This window comes from Triturus cristatus, chromosome 2_2 (assembly GCF_964204655.1).
Source record: "Triturus cristatus chromosome 2_2, aTriCri1.1, whole genome shotgun sequence".
In the NCBI taxonomy this organism is placed as follows: Eukaryota; Metazoa; Chordata; class Amphibia; order Caudata; family Salamandridae; genus Triturus; species Triturus cristatus.
The window spans coordinates 611,009,897-611,027,422 of NC_140582.1; the positions used below are offsets into that span (position 1 = coordinate 611,009,897).

The following is a 17,526-nucleotide window of genomic DNA, read 5'->3' on the forward strand; positions in this document are numbered from 1 at the left end:
GCAGGTTGATTATTCTTTAAGTGGGTACGGCTCTGAAGCCACTTTCACAATTTGCACATTGCAAAAGAAGCGTAAGAACTGAATTTGAATGAGCAAGTACATATTAAGTATTTTGTCTTATTTTGTGCCGCGTATTTCTTCCAGGCAGCCAGCGCGCCATGTTCAAACAGGCTATGAGGCACTGGGAGAAACATACATGTGTTACATTCATTGAACGAACTGATGAAGAAAGCTATATTGTGTTTACTTACAGGCCTTGTGGGTGAGTATAAATAGAAACACATTGGTCAGAGCGGGCTACAGATTTGTAAAGTAATAGCAAGGTGAAACCTTAAGGTAAAATTGTGAAAAAGTACACACATGACACATCGTCAATAGTGTTCATATTCTGCTAGCTTGTTCTGGAACTCCCCTTTACACAAGTGTTGTAAAATAATGATGTTAAAACTAATATTCAAATCATGCCTCTGTTCTATTGCCTGTAGTTTATTACTGAGAAAATGCAATCTTTCTAAAATAAATGCCAATGATACAACGTACTACTCATTCTTAACTTTACTAAATGGCATTTGTTATGCCATTGACAATGGTATAGTAGACAACCTGCCATTTCCACACTAATTTCTTCTCATACCTGAGTGTGAGTTGTTCTTTTTGATTCGTGTCAGTTACTTTGTTCTGCTCTATCACTAGTTTGGGTCGGGGTGTCATACATGCTTTGTTAAAGGCCAAGTATCAATTGCTTTGTAGGTCATGCCGGTACACAGTAGTATATAATCTCATCTGCTTCTGTTTGGTATTGTTGAACTATTTGAGGTGAGGTTGTCCCTAAAAATATTATCCCTGCTTAATTAAGTTAATTCTCTTTCAAACAGAATCTGGTTATAATTGTTCAGTAAATTATGGTAAGATTTTCCCTTTTGCTAACTACATTCATATGGTTAGGTTGCTCATGAATGTCTAACTGGAGAAATATGGATAAGGTCTAGGGAAAATATGGAAGAGCAACTTGATGTTTCTGGAACCGGATCAACTCTTCAACTTTAAGCTAATGTAATTTTGTTATAGCCAGTTGATGTTATATTGGAATTTTATATTGTGCATTCGTTTTTATACTTTTGGATTAGTCTTAATTTAAAGACTGTATGGGGAGACAACTGTTAAAGGTGCTGGTTTACTACCATTGGATAGGGGATAGGGGATTATTGTGAGTCTAGTGTTAATGTAGAATTATGCACAGTTGATATCATTTTTATGTATATAATACCTAATTACCTAATTAGTGTTTGCTTTCAATATGAAGATTATAATATGGGTTGTGATCAGCGTTAGGGTAACATTGCTCTAACTTTATCTCAAACAATTGGTTTCAAAATAGCTAATTCTACAGAAGACTATAAGTCATATGATTTTTGTATTACAGCTATATTTTCATCTGGCTGTAGTACAATATTTGAAAATCACCCGTTAACTCAAATGGCGTTCTTGATGAACTAGCCTCAAAAGAACCTCAGAGAAGTCAATGCTCATTAACATCTCTAAAAGTGGCTAATAAAATTCTCTAGAACTAAAACTACTCTAGTCTCTTATATGTAATACATCATTTATTGTTTTGTGCATCTCTTTTGTGGTTCCTTTCAGACTAAAATTATGTATCACCAAAACTTCACTGTAATAGTTAGTATACCTTCTGAAATGTTCTTCTTTGTTGGGCTGTCAAATCATCCTTGATAGGCAGCCATCTTGAAACATCCAATGGTGACCTACCATAGGAATTCCTTTAAGGATTCACAACAAACTCTGTTTGCCCCTATTATTGGCAAAATGAGCATTCATTTGGATCAGTTGCTATCAGCAATTATCAAGTGCCGTACACAACAATTAATAATTATTCAATAACATATATAAATGACTTCATTGTTTCTCTTTTAATGAAGTTCTTTCAGAGCAATTCATTGGTTTTCCGAGCACAGACGACATTTGCCATGAATGGGGATTAAATGTTTTGCAACCTGATGAGTATTCTGGATTTACATGCTGTGCATCTATTCCGCCATCTAGTGTTTGGGTCCGGAATTGTGCTTTCTTCTCCTTCTTTATTTTTTTTCCGTGTGTGGGCATCGTCGACCAGCATTTGGTGGTAAGTCCATCTCTTGTGTAATGTCAGACAGTGCCCCAGAAGTTTCTCTCCATCTCCTCCATTTTCAGATTATTTTTGTCAATGTTGGGTCTGGAAGCAGAGCACACGAGTTCCATAGAAGCTATGAGGATCTGCAGAGAAAGTAAGAAAGAAAGGCACCAAAAATCACTGAGAATCACCGGAGACCATGAGGAACATGGTAACCCGAGAGGACAACTCCCCTCAGGAACGGGGATCCCGATACTGGAGGACACCTGACTGGAGAATGCAGAGGAGGGAGACAGGTACATGACATGGAGAACACCCCTTTTAAATTCTGTCTATACTGCCATCACAAATTCGCACCGAAGAACCCACACAAGGTCTGTAACCTGTGCCTTCCGACCGATCACGACTCCAAAGAAATCGAGGCCTGCGCCGAATTCCTACTGAAGACTCTCAAGGCCAGACTGAAGCAACGACTCACCCGCCATAGCCGGCGCTCAGAAATCACTGAAGGTCCTGGGTCTCTGCAGTGACGACAGTGAAAACATCAAAGAAGCCAAGCTGGTGCAGGGAAGAGAGTCGGACTCCGAAGGGAGCGTTGTTGACATCCAAAAAGCAGAAGCAGCCAGGAAAGCGTTGAGGGATGCCAAAAAAAGGAGTATAACAAAAGCCTCAAAGACCCCAAAGGCCACCTTGGCATCAAAAAATTCTACGGCCGAAGGTCAGCACAAACGCAAAGACCTGCACAGGTCTCGATCAAAAGACACTGATGGGGGGCAAGCCTTCAAAACAACCTCGACGCAAGCAAGCACAAAGAAGGTACCGAAGGGAAGGCAAAGGACACTGAGCCGATGGCATAGAAGAGAAAGCCCTCCTCGATCACCAATGCCAAATGCTCACTCTAGGTGTAAAGGTAAAGACACAGACTCAAGGCTGAAATGGCAGCGCTCCTGCAGCAGAATAAAGAGTTTGACGACTCCCTCAAGTCCTTTCCTATCCCGATGAAACCCTAGGAGTCGAGGGATCTGCGAGAAGATGTACCGGGCATCAAGGCCCTGTCGACGCCGCAACCACATGAGGAAGAACAGGAGTACCTCTTCGATTATGAGGATAAAGAGGCAAGCGGGGGAGAGAGACACAGAGACAGCTTGATGACGAGTGGCAGGGTATCTGTGCCGAATCCCTGAGGAAGAAGCTGACAGCTGCCTTTCCTGGCCTTCGCCCCCAGATGACCTGTCCATGTACAATGGACTAATAAAGAGGGCAGCAGCCACCTATTTTGTCCAGCTGGAGACGGAGGAAGAGGAATGTTGCTTCCTCTTAGAAACCCTGTTGCCATCCCAGAAGGTAAACCTATACCCGCCCCTGCTCCCCAGCATTATAGACCAGGGCAAAGAAGCATTTAAGGAACTTGCCACAGCTTGGACAAATATTTCTTGAGTGGAGAAAAAATATAAACATTCTACACAAACTTTCCAGTACATCAAGGGCAACGCACCTGCATACTCCATCATAGTGGCCACAGCCAGAAAGAGGAATAACCCACCCACATCTACAGGTCTACTGCCAGAGAAAGAAAGCAAGAGGATGGACCTGGTGGGTTGGAAGATGGAAAGGGAGGCAGTAACAGAATGGAGATTTGCTAACTCTAAAGCTCTGTTAACAGATATGCAAAAGACACCCAATTGATATATGGAATGCAGAATAAATCAAAACATTCACCCGCAGTCAAGAGATCTGGGTTAAACCAATTATTCTTTTGCTCACCATGCCACCACTATTTAGACCTGGCCATATGCAAATCAGCCTTGACCCTGTGCCTCATGGGAACAGTCCAGCCCGAACAGCCAAGCCAGGCCCTCCCTGGACCGGAAACAAGCATCCTGTTAACAGATATGGCCACCAGCAATTGGAGGAAGTGGAAGGACTGAAGCAACACCTCCAGAGGAGTTCCAGAAAGAGTAAAAGCAGTCATCCAGGTAAACAAGAATATCGCCAACTCCTGTCTCAAATCTGTGCTGGATTCAGTGGATACTGCAAGCAAACAGCTGTGAACGGGCACCACACTGAGGAGACACACAGTGCTCAGGATTTCTGGACTAAACGCCAAGGTGCAATGCTCGGTGATAAACATTCTATTTACAGGGGAGGCTCTACCGGACCACCGTAGACGAGTCACTCAACAAATCGAGAAAGACAACAAAATGCATGGATGCCTAACAGTTCTGTGGGTCCATCAGGCGGGGAGGTTTCCTCAACATAAGCCCAGCAGGAAGAGCAGGTTTCTATACAATTCAGCAGCAACTCCAACAACAGGGTTTCAACCAGCAGGCCACACAGCAACCTACTCAATAGCAGTGGGTACACCCGGCGAGGCAGCCCTTACGTAGAAAGCCCAGATGGGCAATACAACTTCTATGTTTTACCTCAACAAGCAGGGAAGAACAAAGTCATTCCCACTGTCAAAACTAGCGCATAAAATATGGAAGTGGGCGATTCAACAGAGCATGATCTGGTAACAATACACCTTACCGAGAAGCAGAGCACAGAAGTGGACAGGCTGAGAAGACTATAGAACATCTCCCATTATTAGGAGTGAAGCAGAAATTAGTGGACAGAGTGTTCAAACAGTGAGGAACAACAATAATAGACCTGTTTGCAACACCGAAAAAAAAGAAAAATGCCTAAACTTTGCATCCAGGTTTTCACACTACCAATCGAAGGGGAATGCCCTGTCGATCAACTGGTTAGGGAGATTTGGCTATGTCTTTCCGCCCATTCCCCTGATACCAACGTCACTCATAGTAGTTGCCCCACAGTTGCGCCACACAAATATGTTACTCAAATCTATTGGAGATGTCCAAGGGATAAGTCATGCCAATCAAGACAACTCAGGACCTGTTAACCATACAGAACAGAAAAATGTGTCACCCAGAGCCAGCCACACTCAACTTAGCGGCATGGCTCCTGAATACCTAGTTTGGACACCTTCAGCTGCTCCCCAGGACAACAGGAATTCTGAGTGAGGCAAGAAAACCGAGCACCAGAAAGTGCTACGCAGGCAGGTGGACCAGATACATCCACTGGTGCATAGATCAATGAAGAGTAGAAACAAGGACAGAACATGGAACGGTGCTAACATACCCTACCCACCTACTAGACTAGACACAAGAGGGACAGAGAGTACTACGACACCTGTTTGCCAGTTCATCCTCTTTGCAACCCATCCTTCCCAGAGAACCAAGCACTGCTACGTAATCAGATGCATAGCATGTGAATACTGAAAAGGATTCATGCTGCAAATGAAATGGTTACTCACCAGTAGGAGTAATTTTGCAGCATGAAGAGTTTTCTGGATTCAGATGCGACCCTACTGCCTCCCCAGAAAGATGGGACAGCAAACAGGCTGGAAGGATCAGCAAAAAGAGACAAGAGGAAGTTCAAGGAAAAAAAGAAGGGAGGAAAACATTCTGAAGATAACGGTGATGCACACGATCTTCCCAGGTGCTGTCTGACTTTACACAAGGAATGGACTTACCACCACATTGTGGGCACATACAGAAAACAAAAAGATGAAAAAAAGGAGGACAACACACGGTTTTGGATCTAACCAGTAGATGGTGAAATAGATGCACAGCATGTGAATCCAGAAAACTCTTCAGGCTGCAAAACTTCTCCTACTGATAAGTAACCCTTTTGTTTTTTCTGGAGAAATGTTTTAGTAATTTACTCTGACAATTCCCTCTGCTTCACTGTTTGTTCTTCTATACCTCCCACAATCCTGGCTGCTATGGGATGCTTTTTATATGCATCGTATTTTATGCTCACACAAATGGCGGTAGAAAGTAAATTGAAATAAAAATAGCATCACGCTCTCTATAATCCTTACAAAGACACAATCTTCCAAAGATAAAATACCCTTTTAGCACTTAGGTAGGTATACATACCCTCTTTTTAGTTTGCAACAAATGTACTGGTACTGTCAGATTGGGATGGAAGAGTGAAAGACAATTCCATCTACTTTTAACCCCTTGTGTGCCACGCCCTTTCCCCGCCCTGTGCCGGCCGTTACATTAGCGGGCGGGGTTCATGACGAGCTGGACTCGTCATGGGCACAGCGCAACCGCGGCCCATGACGAGTCCAGCTCGTCATGGGCACACAAGGGGTTAATTAGCCCTAACATAATATTGACATTAGAGAGCAAGATTAATAGTTATACATGGAAGCCTTATTATGTCTCCAAAATAAAGATTGTTTAAATAGAGACATAATATTTGAAATTGCAAATTTGTAAAGGAAAGGTAAGTTCCTCTCAGTCAGAAGTTTATGAAGATCTTACTATTCACATCTGACAAATGACACATGTTCTAGTGTGCTGATTGTCTTCAACTGTCATCAGCAGATACTGAGTCTACCTAAATACATGCTTTTTTGCGTTTTACTATGTTGAATCTTGTCCTCATTAATCTGTGGTTGAAGCTTGCTTTTATACCAGAGACCACTTTTAAATCATCTTTTGTATTTTCTTGAATTTCAGCACTTTGCCTCTGTCTAAATGGTTGAGGACTACATTACCCTCAACCCTCGCTAGCCCGATTGCTAGCTGGCTCGGGCCTTTTTAATTCATTGAATGGAGTCAGTGATTTTGCCTCCTTTCCCTATGTTTATGTTTCATGAGCCTTACAGTAATAAAGGGCTGGAGAGAGACTTTTACAGGAGAGTGTTGCCTGTGCCTGCTGAATCTCACCTACTTTGTCATCTATTGCCTAAAATCTTTATTATCATGATGTTTCCCTCAAGTCCATGTTCAGTACAAAACATTTCCCCTTGCATTGTGATTACAATAGCAGAGATTTCTTCATTGTGCTCTTTGGACAGTCTGCACCTAGATATATAGACATCTCTCCCTCATCACCATACTATTTTACTCATACAGAGTAATTTTGCCAAGCAAACTGCTGCATCGTCAATACCAGATCTACAGTAAATCTTTGCCATGAGTTATCAGGTTGTTTACATAGAGAAAAGCCTTACTTTGTTTGTGTAGTAGAAACATGGTGAACACCAGTTAGTAAGGTCAGTATTGCTAATATATCCGATCGCTATAAACCACTGCATCAGAATAGAGGGTTGGACTATCTCATTTTACTAAATGAAGGTCAAATAAACTAAAGGAATATGAAAGCATCTATAAATAAAATTTCAATGTTTCAAAAATGGTAGACGTCATATTTTTGTTACTTTTGTGAGTTTACAGATATTTATGAATATTGCTATTTCACTTGAAAGATGTTTTTGCACAAGGCTACATCATGTTTGTTCAATCACTTTTTGATGTAACTTGTAATGGCTTTGGGTAATTTGTAGTAAAGTAAAAAGTGATGGGTGGAATTTTTGAATGAATCCCAGGCCATTGTTTATGATGTGACCAGAATAATAACCAAGGACTGAGATTACTTTAAGGATTCCATCAATCACTGTTTTGTCTACCTCAGTGCGATGCCCTAAGTGTGATTGACATGCCCGAACGTGGTTATCCTGCTCACTGTGTCACTAGAACTAATCTATACCCGACTGAAGATCCCATGCGATGCAGCGCGCGCTACGAAATTCGTTTTATTTATTTAATTGTTTACTTACCTGCAATTATCCATATTCCGGTTTTTAGAACCCCCCACCCTGCCCCTCCCCCGCCCCGCCTTACCGCCCCACGGAACTCCCTCCACGGGCCGCGGCTGGTGTTACATACTCACTGTGCTACTGTAAACAAGCTACATCAACTGAATTTAAGAATTCCACCCATCACTGTTTTGGATACTTTGGGGTAATATTGAGGCATGAATGAGTTATCTGATTAATGACGTAAAGAAGGTGGGGATGCAGTGTGCTCAAGAAGCACAAGGAGAGGAAGTATATAAGAGATGTGAAATGAGAAAATAATTAGAAAACTTTAGAAGTGTGAATGTAGCTGATGAAAGCTGCTGCTGCCAACAGTATTGAATGAAAACAAGTGGAGATCATAAGAGAAGTTAGAAGACAAGCGTAGAATGGGTGATGGGTTGAAGAGTAAATTGTTAGAAGTTTAGAGGATATCTGAGAAGCAGTAAGGTAGAAGATATAAGTAAGAGACTGAAGACAAATGATGACAGAACCTACACAATAAGAGAAGGGGGAAGGAGTTAAGCCAGAAGTTAGAATGGTCAAGTATGAAAGATGAATCAGAGGTAAGACTAATGACATATAACTAAGGAGAAGATGAAAGGGGAAAGCCAAAAGAGAAGGAAAGACAAAATATAAGCAAATAAGGGGAAAATGGATAGACGGGAAAGACCTAAAATACAGGAATTGGACAATAAGTGATAGTAATAGATTTACTAAAACAGAAGTACGTTTTCCCGAATGGATACAATTGACATTCTGAGACAATTAGCAGAATTGATATATTGACTGTATTCAAATATTTGAATTCTGTTGCACATCTCATAAGATATATTATTTAATTTAGTTCCTTAAACCTATAATGTATGCATCACAGATTCTTACAATTTATCGCCTTGATGGATTGGCTTAGAACATATAGTTCCTCCATGGAAAGGTAAAACGAACCAATGTTGTTGCTAATAACACCACCAATCAAACTGTTACACCTTGGTGAGAATTAGCCGAATTACAAGTAAAGATAATTCACTGAATTTACAGGGCATGTAGTGCTTAGACACCATGACAGCTTTATACAGAAAGCATAAGTTACAGGTTTACAGAGAACTAGGTGTGTGATAAAAGGAAATTCAAAACAATATGATGATATCTGAAAACCAGAAACCATAGAAAAAAATCCATCTATTAATATTTAGAGCTGAAATATTACAGAAAAATCTGGTTTTACACAAATTGCTTAGAAGAGACAATTTGAAATGTGGTGTAAATGTAGAAATGTGCCATTATATTAAGGAAGGTTATGAATTTGCATTACATTCCTACTTCCTCAATTCCGTTGGTGAACAGATCACTAACTGTGGCTTTACTTACTGCTTTCACTTTTCACTAATTCACCAATGATGATAGGAACTTTCATAACTTAGGGGGTGATTACGATGACGGACGGACTTAAGTCCGTCCACCATCTTCCCGGGAATTGGGACCGACCGCCTATATGACGATAGTCCCACACGTGTAATTACAATGCGACCGCCACTGTGGCGGTCGCATTGTGCATGTTTACCATTGCGGCGGGTGCTGCTGGCTGCAGCACCCTCCGCAATGACCAGCAGCACCCGCCGCAATGATAAAAATGCATGTTGTGCATTTCCCTGCAGTACGTGGCAGGCACCACGCGGTGCCTACCACCTGGTGTAGGGAAATGTAGGGGCCACCATAGGTGCCCCCCAAGTACAAAATGAAAGTGCCTCAGCACAAGGGGGACCCGCAAAGGGCCCCCAAAGTCAATCTATGCCAGCCTTTGAATGGCGGTTGAACCGCCATACACAGGCTGGCGGTGATGTAGCATACTAATGTGGCGGCCGGTGCCACCACCATTCTAGGTATGCTGGCCGGGTCTGACAGGCAATCATAACGATTGCCTGTGTCGGACCCGTGGCGGTCAGGCTTTCCGTCCGCCAGCACACCGCCCGCCACTTTTATCTGGCGGGCGGAGAATGATCTTACGATGGCGGTAAACCCGCCACTGGCAGGCTGCCGGTGGCAGGGTCACAGCCATCGTAATCAGGCCCTTAGTTGACTCCAGTTCTGTCTCAACCGACATGCTGCTATTACATTTTCATGCAACCTTTGTTTCGTTAGCTGTCCCTATCTATTAATGGCTCTACATGTTTACCCAATATTGCTTTAATTTTCCAGGTTTAATACTTAAATGTCATCACCCACTTGGCCATTCTTTCAATATCTCATTCCAAACGCCCTGCTTATAAATCTAAGGTCTGACACACTTTACTTTCTCTCTTGCTGGAATTTCTTCTCCTTGTGCCCATTCCGGTTTTTGTTCTGTTTTCTTGCGACCATAGCTATGAACAGGTCTCTTGAACCCCGTCTTTGGATTACCTTTACATATTGAGGCAGAATCTTAAAACTAACTTCTTTATCTGGTTTTTCCATCCACTTCTTGGTTACATCTTACATGTCTCTCTTCTTCATCATACCTTAACATTGATTTTGTGCTGGTGCGTTCAGCTTACCAAATTGTGTAACACAGAGCATTTTGAAAACTGCCCGATACTTAAATGCTACTTCAGAATGATCTTTGTGTGCTTCACGGCATAACATTTACAACTTGCATAGAGCGTTTACATAAAATATACACAAGTTATCCACATGCATCTCCGTTAGGGTGCGGTTTTGGAAAACACTTAATCATATTGCATATTGACTTGCTGGAAGCCAAGCACATTTATGAAATAATTAAAGACATATTGATTATTCACATTCCGTTTCAGCTGTCCCCTGAAGTGATTTGGGATGGCGCTCTTGACAAGTCTGCACTAATGCTCTCCCTTTTATGTATTAGAAAGTAGCTCCTGTAACTAGAGTAAGTGTTAAAAGATTTTTCCCAAAGGCACAGGAAGAGAGATCCCTTGATACTGGGCCAAAAGAGGCCAACATCTGAAGAAAAATAATTAAAATGAATTATTTTCTCATACTATATTTACCTCAAATAAATCATTTTTAAAGTGTGACTGCGTGCTTCAGAAATATATATTTTTTATAGTTTCTATAATACGTTCATCCACAATTCTTTTGCATATATTTGCAGATGCTGTACCCATGTAAACTTTTTGCCTTGGTTCTCTTGATTCGTGCTCTATGTATATTTATAAATTTATAAAGTACTCTGGGTCACATTCTGGTCACTTCCGAGTGCTGAAAATATCAAAAGCAGTTGTGAGCAACTAGTTAATTAATGGGTACATAAAGCCCAAACCAGGCTTAGTGATGACTCCAATCAAGTATTTGACTGTACATTGCGGGTCCGGAGTTCAAGGCCAATTTGAAAGAACAGTTTGTTTTCTGCAGAACACTTGGGGAACGCAGCTAATGAGCTCAACTTCAGGGAATTCCAGATTCTGGGACCCTGGACTCTCAGGTGCCTTACTCCATATTTCTAGTGCTTAAAAGCTCATTGGCTCATATGGTTAGTTGACTGAATACTTCTATTTAGTGTCTGCATTATTTGAAATTCAAATGCAGACAACTTGGCTGTGGTGGCTGAAGGTGTACAGTAACTTTATAATCGAGTATGTTTTTTCATTATATAGAACAACTGACTATTTCCATAACCCTAAAGTTCTTTTTAATACAGTATAATGTAGACTTTCTAGAAAGTAACAACATGAAAGTAAACCGAATATGATGCTTGTTTAACACAAGTGAAGTGGTGTCATCTATGCCTATGAACATTCCTATGCTAGCTCATGGGCACCCCTGTACATACCCTGAACTATTTGTCATGGTGCTAAGTACAGCTATATTTAAATATGTATCTTTTCATCAATTATACATTTGGGAGGTCCTTTCGCTTGCATTTACTTACAACCTAGATGGGTTTTCTCTTAAGGAGACACACTCCATCATTTGAAATTGCTTGGCACTTGTAATCAGGCGTCCACAAAAATGCTAAAAAACATTATTGATGTCATTGCGTTGGGACAATGGAAATATATCTTCAGGTTACCAAGAAGAGCATCCTTTTCATTTGATTATGTTGATTGTTAGTCGTATCTTGTTACCATGGTGTGGCGAGAATGGGTTTTTTATTTTGGTTATTTTTCTAAATAGGCTCTTTCTTAAATCAAAGCTATGAGATCTCTGTTCTTAACGTTTAAAATGAATAGTCAACAAAAAATTTCCTAGAGTGTACGTTGTTCTTCTGAAGTCATGAGACTCCTGTGCAAAGGGAACTTCATAAGCCTGATAGACAAGATATTCAATAGCTTTTTGCCCAGATGGAGCTTGAAGAAGGCCTCAGTTGGCTTCCTTTCTATTTTTCTCATGTGCTTATAGATTGCATTTTGAATGATGTTCTGCTAGGTTAACATTTCCCTGTTTATGTCAGACTTCATTCTGTGATGCAAAAAGCCATGCTTATTGTGACAGTTCTGAAAAATGAACCTATTGTAATACTCAAAACTTCTACATGGTCTTTTCTTTAAACACTTATAATAAATGTGATTAAATCTAGGGTGGAAGTATGTCCAGAATTTCACTGTCAGAAGCAATTCGTTGTCCAGCGAATTATGACGAGCTCCTTGGTTTCCAATTCTGTTTTGTTTGGCAGTGTTTTCAAATACTGACAGTGCTCAACTGGAGAGAAAAGCAAGTATTGTATCTTCTAGAAATAATGTTATCAAATGAGTAATAGATCCCATAGAAACACACAGTCCACCAATTGCCAATTTGCTTTTGGAGTAAAAGTAGGACAAAGCTAGGGAGTGTGGGACTACATGTGACAACACTGTATTTGTTGCTACATTTGATCATTGGGCTCCAGGATTCTGCCTGTAGGGACGGTAGTTTAGAGGGCAATAATACATAAAAAGTTCCACTTATGTGCAGAAGTGAATAACTGTCTTCTGTTAGTGCCTCTTCTATCACCTGTATGCTCGAAATCAGAGCAATGTGAGACAACTAGCAAGACGTATTTAAACAATAACTTTTGTTTTTACCCAGTGATACTGTTACATTGTACTTTGCAAACAAATATTTCACAAAATTAAATATGAAATATCTTGCCCCAGAATATCTTGGTTTCAGTTTTAATTGAGTATATCAGACAATTCCCTTTACGGAAATATTTATTTCTGAGAATGGTTTCTAATCATTTACATTCCATGTTACTAAAATCACAGGTGCTGTTCCTATGTGGGACGAAGAGGAAATGGTCCCCAGGCTATATCTATTGGTAAAAACTGTGACAAATTTGGAATCGTTGTACATGAGTTGGGCCATGTCATAGGCTTCTGGCATGAACACACAAGACCAGACAGAGATGACCATGTGACCATAATTAGAGAAAACATCCAGCCAGGTGAGACTCTGTGATAAGTTACCTCAACATTTCCCTTTATTTTTCAGAGAAGTAGTTATATTTGTAATATCATGATTCCTAGAGATACTTTTAGATAAACGTTTAGTGAATTTATGATTTAAAATTCGAAATTACTGTAAATCTGAATTCAGTTCGTCTTGGAACACAGCATTTAACAAATGCTGCCATTATTTCTTGCTTCTAAATTTCTCTCAATTAGCCCACTCATCAGAAGTAACCTAAAAAACGATGGGCAATATTTACATTGCTAAAATTCACATGAATGAAGCTCGCTTCACTATGCATTCTTGAATGCAAGCCGCCACATCGTGCTACAGGTGTTTATTTAGCTTCTTTACCACTTACTTTCAAATCAAATTTTAACGCTGAGTCAGGTTTTCCATTAGCTAATAATTAACTATTGGCCCCTTTGTTGGTTTTAGATGTCTTTCTGTCTTTTACAGTCGTATCATTTTCCAATTCTTCCAGCGAGTGACTTTCCTTAAAATCGAAACAGTGCACATTTTGAAGACACACAGATAAGCACAGATGCTTATGGAGGACAAGCACAGACCTTTTAAAATAGATGGAGGATCAGTAGAACTGAGGCAACTGAGAGACCAGGGACCTGATTTAGAGTTTGGCAGAGAGTTTACTTCGTCACAAACAGGATGGATATCTCATCCACCAAATTCCAAGTCCATTATATCCTATGGCATGTCTAATACAGCAGATGGGTTATCTGTCACTCTTGTGATGGAGTTGCCTGTCTGCCAAACTCTAAATCAGGCCACTGGTTTCCTGTTCTGAGGCTCTCCACCTAATCAGTCATGCTGCACTTTTTATACGTATCAATGATAAAACACACGGAACAGCACAAAAGTCCAACCCCTATGTTTATCTGGAGAAATGAAATTGAATGTCTCTGCTTATGTTAATATATTTTATAGCCTTATAGCCAGCTGCCAAGGGCTATACTGGTTGTGAAAAGACCTTGAACCCGCGGGGAAATATAATGAGGAAGAGGGCCTTTAACAACCGGTATAACTATAGGTAGTAGGGCTACTAGAACATTTAACTCACTGAGTGTAGAATGTTCTAACTTAAGAAGGGAAAGAAAGAGACACATTGAAATGTTGGAGCAGAAGGCTTCTGCCAGCCATTATTAGCCATGAGCCACTTCATTGTCTTCAATAGAGCTCCCATCATTCTGATGTTCTAATATAGCTTACGCCATGTGCCATACACTTCACGGTTGTCTCATGATTTCTCATTAGTATTTAGAAAGCTATTCATATCTAAATTATGTCATATAAATGTGATTGCTACCTACACCTATGTCATCAGTCATATCTATTTGCATTTATTTACTTTCTGTCATTAGACTATGCCGTATGTTGTAAACTCTCTCACAGACCTTTGGTTAATGCACACTACACAGCTATTGAGAAAGGTTTGCAAGACTCGATCTCTGAGTCACAGGGAAACATGCTCCTTTTAAGGGTAAGAGGAAGCATAGTTCCAATTGGGAAGGGGACTCTTCCAAGGTGAACTATATTTTTTTGTATAGAATACAAAAATACAATCTGCAATTGCATTTTTTGCATTTAATTTCTGCATTTGAAATTTAAAAACTAATAAAATTGCGTATGCAGAACTACTTGCAAATTTGGGCACTAAAAGTGTGTCTGTCCAAGTTTTTCTTTCATACTGCTGCACTTCTTTGACAATTCTAACAGTCTGTTATTTTATTGAATCCCAGGAGTAGGAAACAGGATACAGTTTCTGACATTTCAATCTAACTTGTAATTCTGGCCCTTCAGATCAAGAGTGATACACCTTACCTCTAAGAACAGGTTTTGCAGCGTGAATCTTTCTGGATTCACTACGCTGTGCATTATTCCGCCATGTTGGGTCCGTAATCGTAGTATCTTCTCTCTTCCTTCTTCTTTTTTTTTTTTCGTGGCCCAGGTGGGTGTCGACACCCCACCATTTGGTGTCCTTCGTGACGTCGACGCGCTTCCTACGGAAGCTCCCACCTTTGGTCGCCATCTTCAGATTCTTTTTTCCGCCGTTGGTTCTGGATAGTTACCGAAGAGTTCCAGAGTTTTGGAAGAGGAATCAACAAAAAGAGAAGAAAATCGACGAAAATCAAAGTTTTCAACACACCAGACTACAGGTCAGGTAACCCGGACGACGAGGGAGAAGGTTTTCAATGGAGAATGTGCTCACAGGGGCCTCCCTGAGCGCTGGGATGGACAAAACACCTTTCAAGTTTTGCACCAATTGCCACCACAAATACGCACAGAAGAACCAGCATCCAATCTGCAACCTCTGCCTGCCGCTCGACCACAATAGCGAGGACTGCAACCCGTGCTCGGTGTTCACACCCAGGACATTCAGAGTAAGAGAGAGGCAGAGAAGGGCGAACCACACCATGCAGGGGCAGGGGCCACCCCCTTCGCTCCGAGACTTGGGCCTCTCCAGTGGCAAGGAAGACAACATCGCCGAGGGACCGGAAGACTGCACGGTCGTCGAGGTCCAGAAGAAGACGTCGAAGGAAGTAAGGGAGTCATCGACCCCCAGACACTCGAGCCACACTCGAAAGGATGAAGCTAAAGCCCGAGCGACACTCGTAGGAGTGAAGCAAAGTCCTTGAAGGGAGCATTGCTGCCAAAACACTCGGCGAAAGCAACAGCACCCACGGACAAACAGCCCAGCGGATCCTTCGAAAAGGACTCCCAGACGGCGAAAATCCGCAGAAGATCTAGGTCGTCGAAGGATGACCTTGAAAAGGACACCTTTTCGTTGATTCCTCTTCCAAAACTCTGGAACTCTTCGATAACGATCCAGACCCAACGCAGGAAGCGCGAGACATTACGAAGGACACCAAATGGTGAGATGTCGACGCCCACCTGGGCCACCGAAAAAAAAAAAAGAAGAAAGAGAGAAGATACTACGATTCCGGACCCAACATGGTGGAATAATGCACAGCATAGTGAATCCAGAAAGTCTTCAAGCTGCAAAACTACACCGACAGGTAAGAAACTATATGTTACTTAAGGTAGAATTCCAAAAAAACACTGTTGTGCATGCTAGATAACATCTTCATCACTTGCAAGAAGTAAATTAATCAAAGCGTTGTTTCTAATATTTGCAGGTCAAGAGTATAACTTCTTGAAGATGGAGCCTGGAGAAGTAAACTCCCTTGGGGAATCATATGATTTTGACAGCATTATGCACTATGCCAGGAACACCTTCTCAAGGTTGGAGTCTCAGGTTATACCTTTTGACTTATAATTCATTTTTTCTGACTGAATATAAAGAACAGTTACTTTCAATGGAATGCTGCACAGTCTTTGCCATTTTATCCCAGTGCTTTGCATTTTAAAGGGCTAATTAAAAATTCATATCTAAGGAATGATTTCATGTCACGTTACTGAATGTGCATAGGGACAGATAGATATTTGCACGCAGGCAAGCATTGAATAAAGAGTCCTAAATAGTGTGGGAAATTAAAAGATATGATAGATTCCAACTGTAACCCTGATTTTGGAAGTGAAAAAGGAACACCGTTAACCATACTATTGGTGTATGCTGTTACAACAAAGAATGATGGATGCATAGTCCCTTCTCAGGTATTTCTGTGCACCCAATATGAACCCACGTCTCTAAAAAGTTTTTATCTGTGCCTGCAAATGACAGATCCTGAATAGCAGATAAATCATACATTGCAGAAATTCTACTAATTGGATGGCTTTTCACAGTTGTAGATTTAGTAAAGCAGTCCTAAAATAGGTGTCAGCTGTGGAGGGGAGAAAATTGGATATTGGAATTTTGGGAATACCCTCATAATCATAAACTTTGTTGGTATTTACAACAGGGAAATCACCATCATTAGTGCAGCAGGCGCAGCAGCACTGGGGCCCATGGTTCTGAGAGGTCCTCTTAGTCACAGGTAGAGGTATCATTTACCAAGCCAGGTTTAAAGGGCCCAGGTTTCTTGTCTGCATGACGACCCACAGAACTCTTGCGGTGCCAGTGCTCGACTCTCATTTCCTATGGTGTTTTGCAACCTTAGTCGGCACCTAAAGTTACTGTATAAAAATTCCTAATGTTGGGGTAAATGTGCATTTTTAGATAGAGAAGTTCCCCAAACACTCGCAATTTTATTTATTTATTTATTTAAGAGAATTATATAGCTTTGGCAATTCAGGAGGTACCCAGAAAATTATTCCTTCACATTCAAATATGTATTTTTTGTGGAGAAATACGAACATGTCACATGTCCAATTTTCCCTAATCCTAAACTTGCAGATTGTCTGGCAATGGTCAATCCTTCATGAGAACATCCAGGGGCTA

The 17,526-nt window shown here is 41.0% G+C and overlaps 1 protein-coding gene across 2 annotated transcripts in view; it reads left to right on the forward strand.

Annotated features, from left to right (window-relative positions):
• Positions 1-17,526, forward strand: part of TLL1 (tolloid like 1) — a 416,213-nt gene that overhangs the window by 193,327 nt on the left and 205,360 nt on the right. For both annotated transcript variants that reach the window (XM_085641791.1, XM_085641792.1), the window contains exons 5-7: positions 145-262; positions 12,986-13,164; positions 16,325-16,430. In XM_085641791.1, coding sequence (XP_085497917.1) covers positions 145-262; positions 12,986-13,164; positions 16,325-16,430 — 403 coding nt within the window. The remainder of the gene's footprint in view (positions 1-144; positions 263-12,985; positions 13,165-16,324; positions 16,431-17,526) is intronic.